The sequence below is a fragment of the Thalia democratica genome, chromosome 2 (genome assembly GCF_965202585.1).
Source record: "Thalia democratica chromosome 2, ktThaDemo2.hap1.1, whole genome shotgun sequence".
Taxonomy (NCBI): Eukaryota; Metazoa; Chordata; class Thaliacea; order Salpida; family Salpidae; genus Thalia; species Thalia democratica.
This window is the reverse complement of record NC_139166.1, coordinates 58,300,407-58,318,452: the sequence shown is the minus strand read 5'-3', so window position 1 is coordinate 58,318,452 and position 18,046 is coordinate 58,300,407. Positions and strand designations below refer to the sequence as shown.

Below are 18,046 nucleotides of genomic sequence, written 5' to 3'. Positions count from 1 at the left end.
AAATGATTCAAAATAAAAGGCTTACATCTGTACGTTGAAGAGAGGTCGAGACCGGTGAAGGTGATCGAAGTCTGTGTCGAGTTGAGCCTCTGCTCGAACAGGCGAGTTTCAATTCCGTCCAGCTGCAGGTAGATGCTGAAAAAAATAAATTCATACCTCCTAATAACTTAACTGGTGGAAAATATTATTTCTTGAAACTCACTCGAAGAACTGTCCGACGGACACGGAGCTCCACGTGATGGTGACGTTGTTGTAAACCACAACCGGAACAGCGACCACTGGCGGCGTGAGCTCTGTTAAAATTAAATGTATTCAATTTTGTTCATCTACTAGCCTTTTGTAAAATAGCATGTACAACTTATTAGTTTGTTAAAGTTTAACGGCGTTTTTGCTGCTCTTACCTGTGCAAACCCTTCCGCTTGGTTCAGACCGAGAGGCAAAGTACTCGTTACATTGACACCTGTGATTTTTTTTAAATATTTTTATTTTTCGGCATCATTAGAATATTTTACTTATACATATGAGCAATGGTTAAGGAAATCAGTACCAAAACAAGGCACCTTAAAAGTTGATTCCAATAAACATTTAACGTTTAAACAACTTTTTCTTAAAAAACTAGCAATGTTCAAAAAATTAGAACCGGAAAAATTAAGTTAGAATAGTTTTTGATATTATTTTTTAAACAGTCAATTAATTTAAAAACAACAGAGTGTTTTTGTCCGGCAAAAGAAAATGCAAACTTACTCATAAGAACCATCAGTGTTTGTGCACAGTGCGTTTGCATCGCAAGTGTTATTACCGTTACATTCGTTGATGTCTTGACAGAATGTTGCATTCACTTGTTCGTACCCTTTAAAATTATTTTATCATGGTGTTGTTACGATTGAAAGAACTCAAACATACATAATCTTATAGTAAAAGGAGTTTGCTTAGTTAGTTACTTATAGATAAGTTTTATTATCTTAAAACTAAAAATGGTAGTATGTATTAGAAAATGTAGTGTAATTTTGAACTTATTTTTTTTAAAGATAAAAGAAGAAAGTTTTAAAACCTTTACCAGGTTTATAAGGACTAATAGTAAGACATAATTAGTGTTGAATTCTTAAAAGTTTTATTCTTGAAAGTACACAAATTTAATAAAACCATTGTTATCTAAAAAATATCTATTAGTCTAAATAAAACTAAATTTTCACTCGACACTGAGCAAAATCAATAAAAAGTACTTAAATTCTGCATTATTGAAGATTTAAAAATTCGAACTATATCTAATCTAAGTTGTTCAAACTATTCGTACCATTATTGCAGACGCATACGACTTCAGCTTCCTCATTCCTCTTGCATGCCGCATTCACGCATGATTGCGCTTCATCGTTGGAACACGTGACGTTTGCTTCGCAGTTCACGCCATCAACCAGCAGGAACCCGTCCTCACACGAACACACGTAAGAACCTTGAAACGTTAATGCAAGTTGTTAGTATTTATTTTTGTTATATAGGTCCTAGGTTAGTTGGTTCGGGTCTTATAAGGACTTTTACCACAAAATTATAATTATGCAAAGAATATTATTTTATTATTTGAAAAATGTTACGGTTTATATAACTCATAGCTAAAATTACTTAATATAAGCGTTTTACAAGTATTTGTTTAAACTAACGAACCTTCAGTGTTTGCACATAATTGCTGACAAGGAGATCCATCGCATTCGTCAACGTCTGTGCAAGTCTTCATGTCCAAAGAAAGCCTCAGCCCTTCTGGACAGCTACAATCGAAAGAACCTGCAAAACATTTGTATTGTCGGTTGTATTTTAAAATAAGACTTAAATTTAATTTAGTCTAGGGTAATCAAAATAAAAAAGAAGGAATTAACTATTTTAATATACTACAAAAAAATGTACTATCGATGCCAACGAAATTTGTCAAAAATTTGAACAACTAAATAAGTTTGCAGTACCTTTTTGTAAAATATATTTTACAAGAGGTTTTCTCTTAATTAAAAGTATTTAACTTTTGTTTCAACTTATAAGCTAACCTAGTGAGTTAGTGCAAATATGACTGCATCCACCGTTTTCAACCACACATTCGTCGTTGTCATCGCAACTGAGGGCTGTTTCATTGAAGGTGAATCCCTCGATACATGTGCAACTGGAATATATTGGCGTTTTTGTATAAAATAACTGCTAGCATGTTATAAGCAAGAAAACTTGGATTTTGATACTTTTATTATTTCTACGTACTACAAAACTGACCAGCATTTTAAAGAACTTACTTTTAAATTTAAACTATATGTAAGTACTGAAAACTATAAAAAACACAAGGTTGTTACTTAAAATTATTTTAAATATTTTAATAGATTTAATTATAAAGATTTTTTAGTAAAAATTAAAACACACTTGTATCCTCCACTAAAGTTGATGCAGATTGCGGTTCCGCACTTTTCAAGTTCGCACTCGTCAATATCAACGCAAGTTTCAGACACATTGTCCTTCGTATATCCTTCCAAACACACACACCTGAGTTGACATTAGATAATTGAATTTCAAGTATAAATTGAATATGTAGACTTTTGTGTTTTTAAAAAACTGTAAATGTTTACATTAATTTTGTGTTTTTTGTTTCAATGTAATATATAACATTATATTTTTTTAAATAGTTTAAAAAGAAACTCACTATGTTTGGTCTTTTTGATTAAAAAGAAAGAAAACGTCTACAAAATATAGTAATGTCCTTTATTTCGTAAGTTTAACCTAAATAAATCATTTACAAAACTTATTTTTAATTTACAAATTCTCGTACTCAAAAGAGCCAGGTAGATTGTTACATTCACTGTTGGATGGATTACAAGTATTTGTGACGTTGCTTTCACATTCGTTTATGTCGTTACAAGTCTGATTGCTCGATGAAGGCACAAATCCGTCCAAACATTTACAACTGTGAAAAGTATTGTTAAATAAGTATAGAAAATAAAATTTAAAGATGCACACAAACATACATAAAGCTACTTTATGATTTGCTGTACACTGACATTGTGTAAAGATAAAACTTAAATAATGAACATGATGTTAACTAGTTTACAAGTACTAACGAGTAAGTTCCGGGTTCGTTCACACAAGAAGTTGTTGCGATGTTGCACTCACTCAGGTCTTCAAGACACTCGTTAATATCAACACATGATTCTTCCATTGCTGATACGTTGTATCCTGGACGGCACAGACACCTAAATAAATTATAAGACTGTTTAAGACACACTTTGTTGCACAAGTTTTTGATTATTCTGTGCAGAGTGTTTGTAAATAAGTATTTTTCCAAAGACAGTCTATTATAACACAAAATAAACTGGTTTATCTTTCAAAGTTAACATTATTGCTTGTTAATTTAACTTAGACAAATGATATCTGTTGTTTATAGTTCGGTAAAAAAATATGATTTGTTAAAAATTCTTACTAATAGAAACTTTAAAACATTACCAGTATTTTAAAAGAGTATCAATATAATCTTCAAATTTTAGTCCTATTCAAGCAGTAAATAGTTTTCTAAGAGCCATTACAACAAACTCACTGGAAGCTGCCGATGGTGTTCAAGCAAGTTTCGGTTGAGTTGCTGCACGGCGTTGCGTCACACTCGTTGACGTCATCACACGTCACGTTGTCGCCTGCCAGCTGGTATCCGGTTTGGCAGGAACAAGCGAAAGTTCCTGCCACGACGTTCTCCGGCTTACACTCCTGGCTGCACGGGTTGCTCAAGCAAGCTGTGAGTAAAAATTGCACGGTAAGTTTTAACTGTTGGCTTGGTCGGTTGACAAAACTGCTATTAGTTTGTTTGTTTTTTATTTAAAGTTGTTGATACTATTAGTGAAAATCGTGTATTGTCTTCTTAAATGAAATACTTTATATAATAAAGTTATTAGAATGATGGTTTACGAAACTATTTTTTCTTATCTTTTTTTCATAAAAGCTTTAGACAAATTTGTATATACATATATTTATATACAAAACGATAGAAAACTAACGATCTTCGTAGCAGACTGCACCATTACCGGAGAATCCGTCCGGGCAAGCTCCACACTCCCTTCCCCCTGCGGTGTCGGTGCAGGTAACATTGGGGTAGCAGGGGTTTATAGAGCACCCTGAAATTGTTTCGTTGCACACAGCGCCCCCGAAATCCTCGGGACAATCGCAAGATGCAAGCTGGAATTTAATATCGGGTTGTTAATATTTTCTTTGTGAAATAAAATGAACTATGATGCATTACTGATGTACATTGTGTTTGAAAACAATAAGATGTTTGAATGACATTTATGAAAACTAATAACTAATGTTTTAACTTTAACACTATACTAATTAAGTGTAAATTTAAGTCAACATGTTAAAACAAAGTTATCCCCACACAGAAAAAAACTTTAAAATTGGTGTAATTTTTTCAACCAACCCTGAAGTCAGCTTGATTGATGACGAGGGTTTCAAAGTTGCAACCTCCTCCGTTCTCGCATCCACAAAGCTCAGTTATGACAATGAGTCTTGTAGTTTGGTTTCTCGCATCAGCAGCGTAGAAGGTCAGTGGACTTGTTGGCGTTGCGTATGAGACGGGAGTCCATGAGAAGAGACCACCTTAAAGAATACATTCATAATCAAAATAGTATAATTGAAATTGTTTTTTTAATAATAATCGTTTAAATGTTTTTATTTGTTTTAACGTTTTATAGTAAGGTTTGTTGTAAGTTAAACTGAAACTAGCCTATATTTTATTGTTAAATGTTTTGATTTTTGAAAACTAATAAAATTGTCTCACTTCTAGAGGAGAAATTATGGAAACTGAGTTTGCTTTAAAATATAATGAAAGAAATTAATAAATTTATTTTTTTTGTTATTTACTTTTTAAACAAAAGTACAAGTCGCAAGTTCTAACTTGTCGAGTTGAGAGTGGCTTCCGAAGCTGCGTCGCCAGTCATGAGGTAAGTGATGACGTCACCTTCATCAGGGTCAGAAGCATTCAACTGAAGCGTGAACAGTTGGCCGACTTTCACTCGAATCGTGATTCTCTCAGCATCAAACGATGGTGCCGTGTTGCCTGGAAAGAAATTGATGATAGATATTCTCTTGAGTCAAGTTCAAAGTTCAGTTCGTTAATGATACATAGACTGTCTATTTTTTTAAAGTTTAATAATTATTTATGATTCAGTTTAGAAATTAGCGATTTTTTATACATATAAACTATAGTTTCAAATATTTTAAAAGCTGTTCAATTTTGTAATTATAGCGTTAATTATTTATTTATCAGCAGAAAAACGATAAATGCTTTCAAGAACAACAAAATAAATTGTTTACAGCTGTTTGTCTGAAAAGAGTAATTGATGTTTAGAGAGAAATTTAGTAAGTTATTAAAATGAAAAAAAAATCTTTCTATCAAACTTATTTTGGTGACTTTTTTATTTTATAGCATGTTCTTCATTTTAATAAAATAATCTGTTAGCAGAACGTAACATACATTTGTTCTAAGTTAATTTTTAACACGTCTAACTAATTACCGCTACTCAGCTCTTCATTGGTGGTTATTTCGGCGATGATGCTCGAAGCACGTGACAAATCGTTTGTGTTGAGCAAGGTGTAAATGCAACCGGTGAACTTGTATGATGCGCTTCCCTGTTAATTTAAGTTGGAACTTTGTTGATCAGCTAGCATTAAAAAAAGTACATTATCAATTTTTTATAACTAACTAGAATGTAGAGTTAGATACATTACCATATCAAAGTTAAATATTTAGTTGAAAATTTTTCATTGTAACAATTTTTTATGCTAATTTGTTATAGATTTTAAAAACGCTTGAACATACTAACCTCAACAAAACTTCCATCAAAGTTGCAGCTAGCAATAGCAGGATCAAGGAAAGTTTGATCGACGGATCTAAGCAAGGATACAATGTCCGCTTGCTGGAAGCTGGGATCGTTGAAACTGGCGTAAGATCCGGTTGTGTATGTAAACAATGACTCTGCTTCTGCAACTCGCCCTATTAGGTACAAAAAATATAATTATTATGTTTTTAAAATTTAACCATTTTTAGTAAACTGGTTAAATGTTGATTATTAATAACTAAAATTTAGAACGCTTTTCAATGTTTATCATTTAAAACACATATTTTATCTACTTCAATAATGTTTACTAACACAAACACTAAGTCTTACTTATTCATATATAATAAGTCTAAATTAAATAACTATTATGGGAAAAGTCATATGTTCAGGAAAAGCTTTAACTCACATGATTCGGCGAATCTCCTTATCCTGGAGCTGACCACCCACTCATCACTAATGTAGTTATTCCACCTCTGTTCTTCATCGGAGCTGGGTGACATTAGTGGCATGTACCTGACGCTTAAAAGATCCAACACGCTTCCGTTCCTCAACGTGAAGTCGTTTGACACCATGTCGTCGGCGAAACCTTCAAGTATGTATGAGTGTAAAAAGGCGTTTATTTAAAACTTTGCATGTATTTCTCTATACTTTAACAACGAAGTAGATTTACGAACCTAAACAAGTATAAACATGTATTTTATCCGCTGAAAACGAATACTTACCATAAAGACCACTTAAAGTGACGTCGTTAGGAGCAGAAACTTGAATTGAAAGTCTGTTGTCAGTAGCGTATATTGCTATTCGAGGAATGCTGTTGTTGTTAGTAAGTACCAATAATGCTGGGTTCCCAGCTACTTCAGTCGATACAAAGTAAACAATGATATTTCCTCCCGTCGGTTGTGTCAAAACTAAAATTTTAAATTAAATAGAAAATTGTCTATGATTTTAATTGATTTTTACAACTTACATCCACCATTCAAATTTGCAACTTGAGTCGAATTGAACCTCACTCGATCAATTGAAACCGACATGTTGTCGAAATCGTTCGTTTCCGAATTGTCGAGATCGACCTGAACAACCATAGAGCCACCTTCGTAAGGTAAGCTGAAAGCTACAGACGTGAAGACCGTCGTGTTAAGTTCGTTTCCTGCGTCGTCTAAGCTCTTGGTCATGCGAGCCTGCATTATTTTTATTCAAGTTTTAGTTCTTAATAAAATATTAATAGTTTCAACTTTTATAAACACAAGAAATCTTGTTTTCGAGATTTTGAAAAACCAGAGTAGCGTTAAGATATAATTTACAGCTTATTTTCAAGCAATTTGAATAAATATGAACAGTTTATATGACCAACCTGAACATCGAATCCCTGGTTGTTAGTGGACAGAGTGTATTCTCCAACTCCAGAGTATTGGTACTTGACGTCGTCCAAAGTGATCATCTGCGGATCGAGGAACCCAAAAGCTTTAATTTAATTTTCACAGTCAGTTTTTGTTTTATTGGTTATGCGGAAGGAAAAACGTTTTACACAATAATTGATAAAAATATTTACTTAAGCTTTTTACTTAATTTTAAATAATTTGTAGTTATGGCTTATCTAAAACATAAAACTTACCGAATCGTGATCTTGAATATCCGAAAGAAGAAGTTGATGGTCGTTTTTGCTGGTATCTTAAGCACCAGATCGGGTTTTCAGAATTCACGCAGCAGTCAATTCCAGGTTGAACGTCAGACTCTGTTAATAACCGGTTGTAATTCAATTTATCACAACTCATTTTGTACACAACTAAAAACTCTTAACAGTATGATTTAAGTTGACTATTTTAAGCTTGTGGTGCAAAAGTATTCAATGAATATTTTAATCGAAATAGGAGTTCTAGCTCAAGTTTACATCAGAAAAAAAGGTGAACTGTTTTCTTTTAATTTTTGTAATTTTTGTAATTCTTTTAATTTTTGTAATTAAAGCAACTGCTCCATTGATCTATTCCACACTTCGCCCTTAATGTATTCTGTTTTATCCTAATTTATAAAATGCAAAAACTTACCGATGCTGGCTTGAACGACGGCATCAGTGTAGTCGAAGTACGACAGCGTAGGAACCGGATTCCTGGCGAAGTGTCCCCCTCCAAACGGGTATCCCCCCGTCAAGAGACTTCCGAACACCTGGTCGTAGCAGCAGGTTGCGGGGTTGACTCCGAACAGCTGCACGAAGCAGTTTGAACCTGCGAAGTAGGAAATGTTAGTATATTGTTAGTGATATTTGTATAAAAAGTTTAATAAGTTTGGTAAATATGTACTTTTATAAAAAGTTATAATTTTAATATTGTTATTGCTAGTGATTATTGAATAAGCAGTCTTACAAACCAGTCCACGTTTGAAGGGTTGTTTTTACTTCATCGCTGAGTCCAGGAGCCGTCAGGTAGGTCGGGCGAACAAACGAAAAGTCCATTGAAACGTCAAATATGGTTGGTGGGCAAGCCTAGGTGTTTATAATAAATTATTTAAATTGCTTATTTCTAAAATATACTTTAAGGTTTTTTTATTTACAATAAGAACACAAAGTATATACTTATAACTTCAAAACAGAACAAAATTTAAAACTGTTTTGTTTGTCATGTACAAAAACTTTCCGTTTTTAATATTTTAAATGTAGTTCTTTTTTGCAGCCATTAATTTGAACTAACTTATAAAGCAGCAATGACTATCTCTAGAAAAAGGTAAACAATAAAATTAAGGAAACAGTTTTAGTCAAACATCAAACTTACGGTTCTCTCAAAAAGCCATTCTGACGGATCGGGTTCTGACTCGAACCACCTCTGGCATCTTTGCTCGGGACTTTCCTGGACGACGTCGCCCAAGCTGTCCAACCTCAGAACGATCCTTCCCTTGACACCTGTGATTGATGTATTTTTTATAATGAATTGAAAACAATAATGAAAAAATTTGAAGTTGTTTTTTTTTCCGATATAATTGCTACTAGATAGATTATTAATATGTCTAATTATTACAATGAATATCATTACCTGTGCTTTCCTCTGTGAAAAGGTCGGGTCTGTTGATGATTGAAGTCAAAGCGGCAGGGTGCAGTTCGTTGCTGTTCGGAGTGACGTAACCGATGGAGGCCTGCTTGTTGAAGATGTTGTTCGCGTTCATGTCCAAGTACCTGGTTATCATGAACGAGCGTTGTCCGTCGGTCACAAGGAACGCTTGGTAGGTTATACCCTGGGTAATAAGAAGTATTAGAATAATTTGCAGTTTTCTGTTTTAATTTTATACGTTTTACTGTTTTTTACATACACTTATACATTGTGCTAAATTTTATATTAAACTAAGTTTAGTAGCACACTTAAATTATTTTTAACCTTTAAAGTTTCTTTATAAAACTTACAGTGTCGGTTGGTAGTCGGAAGTCATCGGAGAAGTAAGAAAGTTTCTCAACTGTGATCTTGAAAACTTCAAGAGGAATAAAGTTCAACAATGAAGTCTCATTTTCAGCGCTCAATCGAATAGTGTCTCTGAGATTATCCATCAGAGTTAAAGCGGCTACAATAAAAGTTTTTTTTTTGTCTTTGTAACTTTAAATTATTTAGTCTTAGTGTACTCACATGTTAAATTAATTGTTTTTACTGTATATAACTTAAAAAGAGTAGAGCGGAATCCATAAAACTTTTTCAACTAAAATTAAACAAAGTATTAACAAGTTGTTATTTGCTAGTTTTAAAATATATGTTTTACTCAAGTATCATCTTGACATTTTAATCTTTTTAGAACACATAGTTTTTCTTGACAGAGTTAGCACTGACTGTAAAATACTACCTTGTCATTAGTTTGAAAACTTTATCAAGAGTAAATATAAAGTCACTACCTTGGTCGGCGCTGCCCCTCTGTATGAACTGGTAGTAGATCCTGCTGTCCTGACCCGAGTAGTCCATGCTGAACCAGAAGGGAGCGACCAGGGCGTTCTGGTTGGTCGGAACGAAGTCCCTGAACTCCTGCACGCTCGAGAAGACGGCGGGAGGGCCGAAGTAGGTGAACTGGGCGGTGGAGGTGATGGCCGGCTGGAGCACGAACAACCCGTTCGATGAGAAGTAAATCCTGTTTGTTTTAAATAAATAGATTAACGAAAAATACAACCTTTAATTTTTTTTTTAATTTGACATTTTTAATTTTTGTTGTTACTGTTTATAAGAATTTATATTTATAGGAAAATGTTTGATAGTTTAAAATATAAACTTAGTTTTAAGTTTATAGGCCAGCTATACAATGTCGGCTTAACGACATAATAAAGCATTCGTATTGTTTAAATGATAAGTTTTGTTTGATCAATAAAAGATAGCGTTTGAAAAATATTATTGTATAGATAAAATAATAATGTTTTTACTAAAAAACGTATGACAAAGAAAAGCAACTTGATTGTTTAAAAGGTTAAAATAACATAAGATATTACCAAACAAAAACAGTAACAACAACTAAACTTTAGTTTAGTTTCAATGTAGATTAATTAAAACGTAAGTAAACTTAAATGATTTTAGCTGCTACTAATTGCTTTTGTCTTTTGTTAATCCTTAATTACTTTATGATTACTTGGTTACTATATAAGTTAGTAAAGTCTTATATCTTGTTTGCTTTATATTCTACTGATGAGAATTGCTCGAAATATATCTAGTTTTATTACTATCTTATTGTATAACTGCTGGTCACTTATGTTCCAGTATTTAAAAACTCTAAACCTCAAAAAAAGATTTCAATTTTGTTTGAAATAAAAGATGTAGTAGATAAAAGTTTTAATAACGCGTAACAAATTTATATTTTTATTTTCACCTCTCATAGGTAGTTGAACCAACGGGTATTCCGGTCTGACTGACGAACAAGGGCGTCAAAGCATCGGGACTGAAGGCTCCTTTGGCGAGCAAAATATCGCCGAACATTGGTCCGAATGGCTGCAGTTCGATGGCTGCAATAATATCATAAATTATTTTTTCAAAGTGCATGCGTTATTAAGAACAATAATAACGACCGAAGTATAACTATTTAAGTCTAAACTAGAAACTTGACCATATTTAGTACAGTTTAAGTCAAAAACCTAAACTAGCTTACTCGACTATGAAATTGACAAGAAAGTTATTTAACAGATACACTTTTCTAAATCCATATATTGTGTTTCCATTGTTACCTACTTAAGTAAACAAACTAACGTTGGCAGACTGATCCGTCGAAAGGACCATTGCTGGGCACTTGGTACATGTCAATACACGAGCAAGTGAACCCTGGGGTCGTGTTGTTACAAACGGCAAACTCGGAACAGTTGTTCAGCGAATCGTCCAAACATTCGTTGATGTCTTCCTGTTAATATAAAAAAAGGGTTAGGAATTTTTTTTAGCCATCAATGATTTACTCAAAACGATATCTTTTGTTTCCTTAAACTTTTTTATTTTTAATAACTAAGGATGGTGTGGTTCTTAAATACTGATTACATTGTAAAAAGAGGATTTCAAAGATTCAGTCATCTAAATAAAAAAATAATTTGAAAACCAAAGCTACCTCGCAGTTTTCACCAGTGATGCCGTCTTGACAAGAGCAGAAGTATGAACCAATCGTGTTCATGCATTCACCGTACTCTCCACAAATTCTTATTTCAGTCGACTGCAGTTGGGAGCACTCATCAATATCTGAATAATTAACAACAAAATTAGGAACAAAGAATTAAATCCTAATATTGAGTTAAATAAAATAAAAATATCAACATGTTCGAAAAAACTTCTAAAACATTAAATAAAATAAATGGACTAGGAATCATTTTTTTTGATAACTTATGTCAAACTATAATGATAGCATTGACGACAGCATCTACTAAAAATTTCTTTTATTTTTTTCTCAAGCTAGCTTTTAAACAAAACGCTCGTTGAAAACAAAACTGTCGGACCGACCCCGTTCGCAGTTGTCTCCCTGGTACCCGTCGTCGCAGGTGCACTCGTACATGTTCGCGTTGCTGAAGGAGAACTGGCAGGTTCCGTTGCCGCACGGGGAGTCCAGGCAGGGGTTGGCGCCCGGCACGCAGCAGTAGTTCGGCGCCGCGAGCGTGGGGACGAAACCGGGTCGGCACTGGCACTCGAAACCCGAGTCCGTGTCTTCGCAAACCTGTTGTATTTAGCATTTGGTGTTTGAGTGTTTTTGAATATTCAATTTTTTGAATGCAAGAAGTTTTTTAGATACTCCGTTTGTCAAGCAATAACAAGTAACTACTTTTGGTGATGCATCTATAAAACTTGCTTTTTCAAAGCTAGTTTAGAAGAAAATTTAACAAAAATATTCTTTTTTATCAACTCACGGATGAAGACTCGTCGCAGAAGCTGTTGGCAACGCACCCGTCTTGTTCGACGCACAACCCGGGAACTTCGGATTCCTGGTACCCCGGCCTGCACCTGCACTGGGGCGAGTCATCGGGTAGAAGGTAGCAGTCGCTGTTGGTGCACATCGCAGCCGACACTTCGGAGCATGGGTTGACCGCTGTGAAAAGTTACAGTTTTTGGTCAGATGAGTTGTGAGTACCAACACAACAGAGCGATTGTCAGTAAAACATCAGTGTTAATCAAAACTTGGGTTTAAAATTTTTCTTTTTTTTTGAAATTTTTATTACTAAGTTGTATTATTCTTAACTCTTTTAAAACCAGTAATTTAAACAAATCATTAAGTCTTTTAAATACTAAATACTATCTACAGTTAGTAAAACTAAATAGTTTTTTTTGTGGTTTATACTAATAAATTTTCACGTTTTTTGTTTTATACTATCTAAAACACCGAGCTTAAGATTCAAATTAACACCTGGTGGTTTATTATTTATTGAATTTCTGATTTTATTTTCTTCTCGTGACGTTTACAGTATAAAGTGAACTTCTTAATGCTGGTAGATGTAGTTGATTAACAACAAGTTAAAGTCTGTTTAATTCTTTAGTAAACCATTTTTATAGTAACCTTATGCAGTTTTGAGAAACTATTTAATTTATTAAATATCTGCAGCTTAACCTTAATAAACTACATTAAAGATCCCAAGTATGCAAAAAGCTCAAAGTTTTAAAGAGAAAGCTCATAGGGAATTGTGACGTCAATAAAATCGTTTGCAGCTTTGAACTTATTAAATATATCAAATTTTTACACCCTTCATACTTATAAGCAACAATCACTCACGTTGGCACGTTCCGTTTCCAACAAGGTCGAAATGCTCGTCGCACTCACAATTGAACCCGCCGTTGAAAGGAACGCATGTGTGGTCGCAAACATCCCCAGCACTCAAGCAACTGTTTTCATCTGCGATAGGTATAAGTTAAAATTTATGAATAATTGTTTTAATGTAGTACAGATGCAAGTTAACTTAAAAAAATACTGTCTAAAAATACTGTTAGAACTACTTAACGTACTATTGATGGTTTTCAATATAAACTGCTTTTATTTTTGTTTAATTAGCATATATTTATAATATGTATACTTAAAATAAATATTTTGTTTCATACTAACAGCAGCTAGTTCCGTTTCCAAACTCGTCAACGTATCCGCAGGGACACTGGCAAGAGAAGGAGCCTGCCTTGTTGACGCAAGTCGCTAACTGGTCGCAAGTGTTCAGTATCTGATCGTTGCACTCGTCTATGTCTGTTCGTTATAAAATAACATTGTAAAACAATAAAATTGTTGTTTCAAAAATAGGTTTTCGGTTAGAAAGTTTGGCATGTAAGCATAAAAGTTTGAAAACTTGAGGCGGCCCTCGTTAGTGGCTTGTTTGAAAAAGCTTTGTATGCATTTGCAAGAGTAAAGAAACAAAACTAAATTCAAACTGATTTTCAACGCTTTTTAGTTTTACTGCACGTAAATAGAAAATACATAACAATTTTTTTGATAATAATTAAAAACTCACCGGTACAAGCGCCACCGAGCTGATTTCTTTCGTAGCCGCTCGAACAAACGCACCTGCCCTGACCGTCGCTGTTCTCAACACACTCCTCGTTTGCCAGGCTCTCGCAGTTCAGCTCGTTGCAAGATATGATTTCTTGAAATTTTTAATTTCAATTTGCAAAAGCTAATATAAAAACACTAGTTCTATAACTGACAGCCGTGTACTTTTTAAGCTGTTTGATAGTTCCGCTTTTTTGATAATTGAAATAGTTAGAAAGTAAAAACAAAAATCTTTTATTAGTTAATATATTTAGAACTAGTATTATTTCTCAAGGAAAGCTATCACAAACCAATGCAGGTGTCGTTGTCACCGCGCAGGAATCCTTGCTGGCACTCGCAAGTGTAAACTCCTGCTTGTTGTTCGGTGCAAACCTGGTTGGTTCCGCATGGGAACCCACCGGCAACACAGCCGTCAGATACTAAAAATTAAGTATTTTCACCTTATAAGAAGTAGTTACATTTTAAGTTTGTCCGAAAATGTTGTAACCACCGATTCAAGAGTTTTAGTTAGCTTTAGTTTATTGAAGAAAGTTATTTTTTTTTTAAAAAGTAGTTACATTTTTACCGTTTAAAATATTTTACTTGACAAAAACGAATACAATAATGAAAAATCGTTTTTAAATAGTTAGTTATTTTTGCGTAAAACCACGCACGAATTTCAAATGAACTTTTAAACCAAAACTGAAAAACGACTTTGAAACTTTTACAATTCCTTTGTTAAATATAAATTTAAGAAAAAACGTTAATGAAATACAATGTATATAATTGAAACAAAAAAAGTTAGAAATACAAGACAATTAAAATTCGTTTAAAGTTTGTTTAGCATCAAAACTTAAGTACAGATAATATACTAAGTACATAAAAATCTAAGTTATTTTTGAACACAGCCATAGCTTGTCAACTCACTTTGACAAAGGCCAGAAGTTTGGTTGCGGGTGTAACCGTCGTTGCAGACACATTGCGCTCCAGTTGAAGTGTCTTCACAAGTTTCTACTGAAGAGCAGTTCGTCTTTGCGCATGTTGCTATCAAAACATGTTTGTTGTTTATACGTTTTTAAATTAAAAGAATTATATTACAGAATTTTATAACTGTATACTTAAAAAAGTTATGTTAGTATTAATCTGTTGCTATCAAAAATCAAATTGTTATATAGACTTCTAAAAGTTACAAAGAGTATCGTTACAGAACTTTACAACGGTATACTTTGAAACATTAGATTAGTTTTTATACATTTGAATTAAAGCTGAGAACTCTAGTTGTCGATTTTAAAAGGTAAACAAAATTATAAACTATTTCATAAAATAAGGTTGAATGAAATTATAATAGTTTTTTAGATGCAATAAGACATTGTAATTACATTGGAAGGTGTTACTCACCGACACAGCTTTCGTCGACAACAATGAATCCTTGTGGGCAGACGCATGTGTAACTTTCATCTACCAATTCGCAAATTTCATTCATGTTGCAAGCTTCGACGTTGGTCTGGCAGCTCTCAACTACATATAACTTACAATTAAACTAAAGGTTTAATTTTCTAATGCATTTTTTTGAAAAGTTAACTAGTTTTAAATTATGACTCAATTAAAAATTACCTGCATGCTTAAAAACTACAACTATATAAAAGTACTATACGAAAAACAGCATTAACTTACGAGTACATGCTCCTTCAAATTCAACAAAGTTGGATCTGCATGAACAGTTGTATCCAGATATTAGGTTTCCAATACAAATCTGATCTTCTCTGCATTCAAGACCGTTTGCAACGCATCCATCAACAACTGGAGAAGATAAGATACAGCACAACTTTAGTAGGTTGCATAAAAAAATCAGTTAATACATGTTTACTAAGGTAAATAAGTTAAAGAAATAGCTTTTTTTAATTAAATGAAAAGTTTTGCAGGAAAAACTAATTATATAGATAAAGCTTACACTTGTTATAAAGTAGTTCACGAACTGAAAGTTAAAGTGTATAAATATTACTTTACATATTTAGGATTGTTATTTAATCTAAGTCATTTTTTATTTTACTAATGTAGTTAATTTTCTATATAAAACTATAAAAACTAACTTAAGTTAACAAACTCATAAAACGTTAAACAGTATCTAAACTGAGATTTATATTTTTCAGGTTTGCCATAAAAAAAATCTCGTTTTGTTAAATAAAACTAAAATTTAAAAACTTATAAATTTAAAAAAATTAAAAACAAACTTTGACAGATATTAGCTTCATCTTTTTCGTATCCATCGTTACATTGACATTGTCCACCATTTTCAAGATCAACACAATTTTCATTTGTGGAACAATTCACATTCAAGCAAGTTGCTGTAAAAATATTATTGCTATTACACAGAAGTAATCAATTGGAAACACATCATTTTTATACAATTTTGAATTCAATTTTCTTTTACAACAGATATAGCATTCATGTGATTAACTAACAAACAAAACTAACTACAAGAAAATATTTTTATAATTTAAGCTTGAAAGAAACTTATCAAAGTATAACTTAGTGTTGACATAAATATAGACTCATTAGTTTTAAACACACAACATTAGCTGTAAAAGTTCCATATTTTTGTTTAACTTACGGTTACAGTTTCCGTTAAAGGTAGTAAATCCTTGCGGGCAAACACAAGTATAATTTCCACTTTCAATATTCAAAATACATTCTTCGTTTGCGTTACAAGCATCAGGATGTGTCTGACAACTCACAGCTGAAATTTAGAACATTTTTAATAGAAGTACAATTAAGAATGAAAAATAATATTAACTTACGAGTGCAAACTCCTTCAAATTCAACAAAGTTGGATCTGCATGAACAATTGTATCCAGATATTTGGTTTCCAACACAAATCTGATCTTGTCTGCATTCCAGTCCAAACGCAACACATCCGTCAACAACTGTTTTGATATAGTCAGTGTTACATTAATATTAAAGTACAAAACAAAACTTATATTATCTATAAGTGTATATTTATTGATTTATAGTTTGTGAGTTAAATTTTGGATTGATTAAATATTAAGAAGTCTTGAAAACATTTTTTGTTCCTTAAGAATTAAACTAAAAGCTACAGCTAAATTTAAGCTAGAGAGCCCAATATTTTTAAAAACCAACTTTGACAGATATTAGCTTCATCTTTTTCGTAACCATCGTTACATTGACATTGTCCACCATTTTCAATATCAACACAATTTTCATTTGTAGAACAGTTCACATTCAAGCAAGTTGCTGTAAAAATATTGTTGCTATTACACAGAAGTAATCAATTGGAAACACATCATTTTTATATAATTTTGAACTCAATTTTCTTTTAAAACAGATATAGCATTCATGTGATTTACTAACAAACAAAACTAACTACAAGAAAATATGTTTATAATCTAAGCTTGAAAGGCACTTAGTACGATTATCAGAGTATAACTTTGTGTTAACATAAATAAAAACTCATGAATTTAAAACTCACTACATTAGCTGTAAAAGTTCTATATTTTTGTTTAACTTACGGTTACAGTTTCCATTGAAGGTAGTAAATCCTTGCGGGCAAACACAAGTATAATTTCCACTTTCAATATTCAAAATACATTCTTCATTTGCGTTACAAGCATCAGGATGTGTCTGACAACTCACAGCTGAAATTAAGAATATTTTTAATAGAAGTACAATTAAAAACTAAAATAATATTAACTTACGAGTGCAAACTCCTTCAAATTCAACAAAGTTGGGTCTGCATGAACAGTTGTATCCAGATATTTGGTTTCCAATACAAATCTGATCTTGTCTGCATTCAAGACCGTCTGCAACGCATCCGTCAACAACTGGAGATGATGAATATATTAACTTTTATTGGTTGCATCATAAATTAGTACATACATATGAACTAAAGTTATAAAGTTATAAAACGTGTCAATTTATGATACATTAAGATAAGAGCTTAATAAAAATAAAATTTTGTAGATAAAACTAATATCTGCTTTAAAATAGTTTATGTAACAAAAGTTCAAAGTGTATGGAATGTTTGCTTCCTATACTAAGGAGTATTTAGTATAGTTTTTATTATTTTTTTAATTTTTAACTTTAAAATGTAATTAGTGTTTTTAAAAAACTCATAAAACGTTTAACAGTATCTAGATTTAGCTATACATACTTCAGGTTTGCCAAAAACAAAAACTTTTATAGTATTTGTTTGTTTTTGTTTTAAATCAAACTAAAACTTTAAAACTTATATACTGTAAAGTTTAGAAAAATTTAAAAAACCA

The 18,046-nt window shown here is 32.5% G+C and overlaps 1 protein-coding gene across 8 annotated transcripts in view; it reads right to left on the bottom strand.

Annotated features, from left to right (window-relative positions):
* LOC145829919 (uncharacterized) overlaps positions 1 to 18,046 on the bottom strand; it is a 39,083-nt gene that overhangs the window by 9,881 nt on the left and 11,156 nt on the right. For 7 of the 8 annotated variants that reach the window (XM_082937795.1, XM_082937799.1, XM_082937796.1 and 4 more), the window contains 45 exons: positions 17,480 to 17,605; positions 17,294 to 17,419; positions 16,905 to 17,018; positions 16,565 to 16,690; positions 16,378 to 16,503; positions 15,998 to 16,111; positions 15,441 to 15,566; positions 15,165 to 15,284; positions 14,694 to 14,810; positions 14,078 to 14,206; positions 13,750 to 13,881; positions 13,356 to 13,487; positions 13,029 to 13,148; positions 12,172 to 12,350; positions 11,771 to 11,981; positions 11,385 to 11,512; positions 11,039 to 11,186; positions 10,665 to 10,797; positions 9,709 to 9,938; positions 9,232 to 9,386; positions 8,867 to 9,065; positions 8,609 to 8,736; positions 8,208 to 8,322; positions 7,889 to 8,065; positions 7,459 to 7,578; positions 7,198 to 7,307; positions 6,814 to 7,024; positions 6,569 to 6,754; positions 6,253 to 6,432; positions 5,832 to 6,001; positions 5,523 to 5,637; positions 4,904 to 5,065; positions 4,427 to 4,605; positions 4,008 to 4,185; positions 3,557 to 3,746; positions 3,084 to 3,215; positions 2,795 to 2,929; positions 2,392 to 2,511; positions 2,031 to 2,143; positions 1,660 to 1,776; positions 1,295 to 1,450; positions 745 to 850; positions 402 to 460; positions 203 to 293; positions 26 to 135 (listed from right to left, as the gene is read on the bottom strand). In XM_082937795.1, coding sequence (XP_082793921.1) covers positions 26 to 135; positions 203 to 293; positions 402 to 460; positions 745 to 850; positions 1,295 to 1,450; positions 1,660 to 1,776; positions 2,031 to 2,143; positions 2,392 to 2,511; positions 2,795 to 2,929; positions 3,084 to 3,215; positions 3,557 to 3,746; positions 4,008 to 4,185; positions 4,427 to 4,605; positions 4,904 to 5,065; positions 5,523 to 5,637; positions 5,832 to 6,001; positions 6,253 to 6,432; positions 6,569 to 6,754; positions 6,814 to 7,024; positions 7,198 to 7,307; positions 7,459 to 7,578; positions 7,889 to 8,065; positions 8,208 to 8,322; positions 8,609 to 8,736; positions 8,867 to 9,065; positions 9,232 to 9,386; positions 9,709 to 9,938; positions 10,665 to 10,797; positions 11,039 to 11,186; positions 11,385 to 11,512; positions 11,771 to 11,981; positions 12,172 to 12,350; positions 13,029 to 13,148; positions 13,356 to 13,487; positions 13,750 to 13,881; positions 14,078 to 14,206; positions 14,694 to 14,810; positions 15,165 to 15,284; positions 15,441 to 15,566; positions 15,998 to 16,111; positions 16,378 to 16,503; positions 16,565 to 16,690; positions 16,905 to 17,018; positions 17,294 to 17,419; positions 17,480 to 17,605 — 6,351 coding nt within the window. The remainder of the gene's footprint in view (positions 1 to 25; positions 136 to 202; positions 294 to 401; positions 461 to 744; positions 851 to 1,294; positions 1,451 to 1,659; positions 1,777 to 2,030; positions 2,144 to 2,391; positions 2,512 to 2,794; positions 2,930 to 3,083; positions 3,216 to 3,556; positions 3,747 to 4,007; positions 4,186 to 4,426; positions 4,606 to 4,903; positions 5,066 to 5,522; positions 5,638 to 5,831; positions 6,002 to 6,252; positions 6,433 to 6,568; positions 6,755 to 6,813; positions 7,025 to 7,197; positions 7,308 to 7,458; positions 7,579 to 7,888; positions 8,066 to 8,207; positions 8,323 to 8,608; positions 8,737 to 8,866; positions 9,066 to 9,231; positions 9,387 to 9,708; positions 9,939 to 10,664; positions 10,798 to 11,038; positions 11,187 to 11,384; positions 11,513 to 11,770; positions 11,982 to 12,171; positions 12,351 to 13,028; positions 13,149 to 13,355; positions 13,488 to 13,749; positions 13,882 to 14,077; positions 14,207 to 14,693; positions 14,811 to 15,164; positions 15,285 to 15,440; positions 15,567 to 15,997; positions 16,112 to 16,377; positions 16,504 to 16,564; positions 16,691 to 16,904; positions 17,019 to 17,293; positions 17,420 to 17,479; positions 17,606 to 18,046) is intronic. The other variant, XM_082937802.1, reaches the window with a different exon arrangement.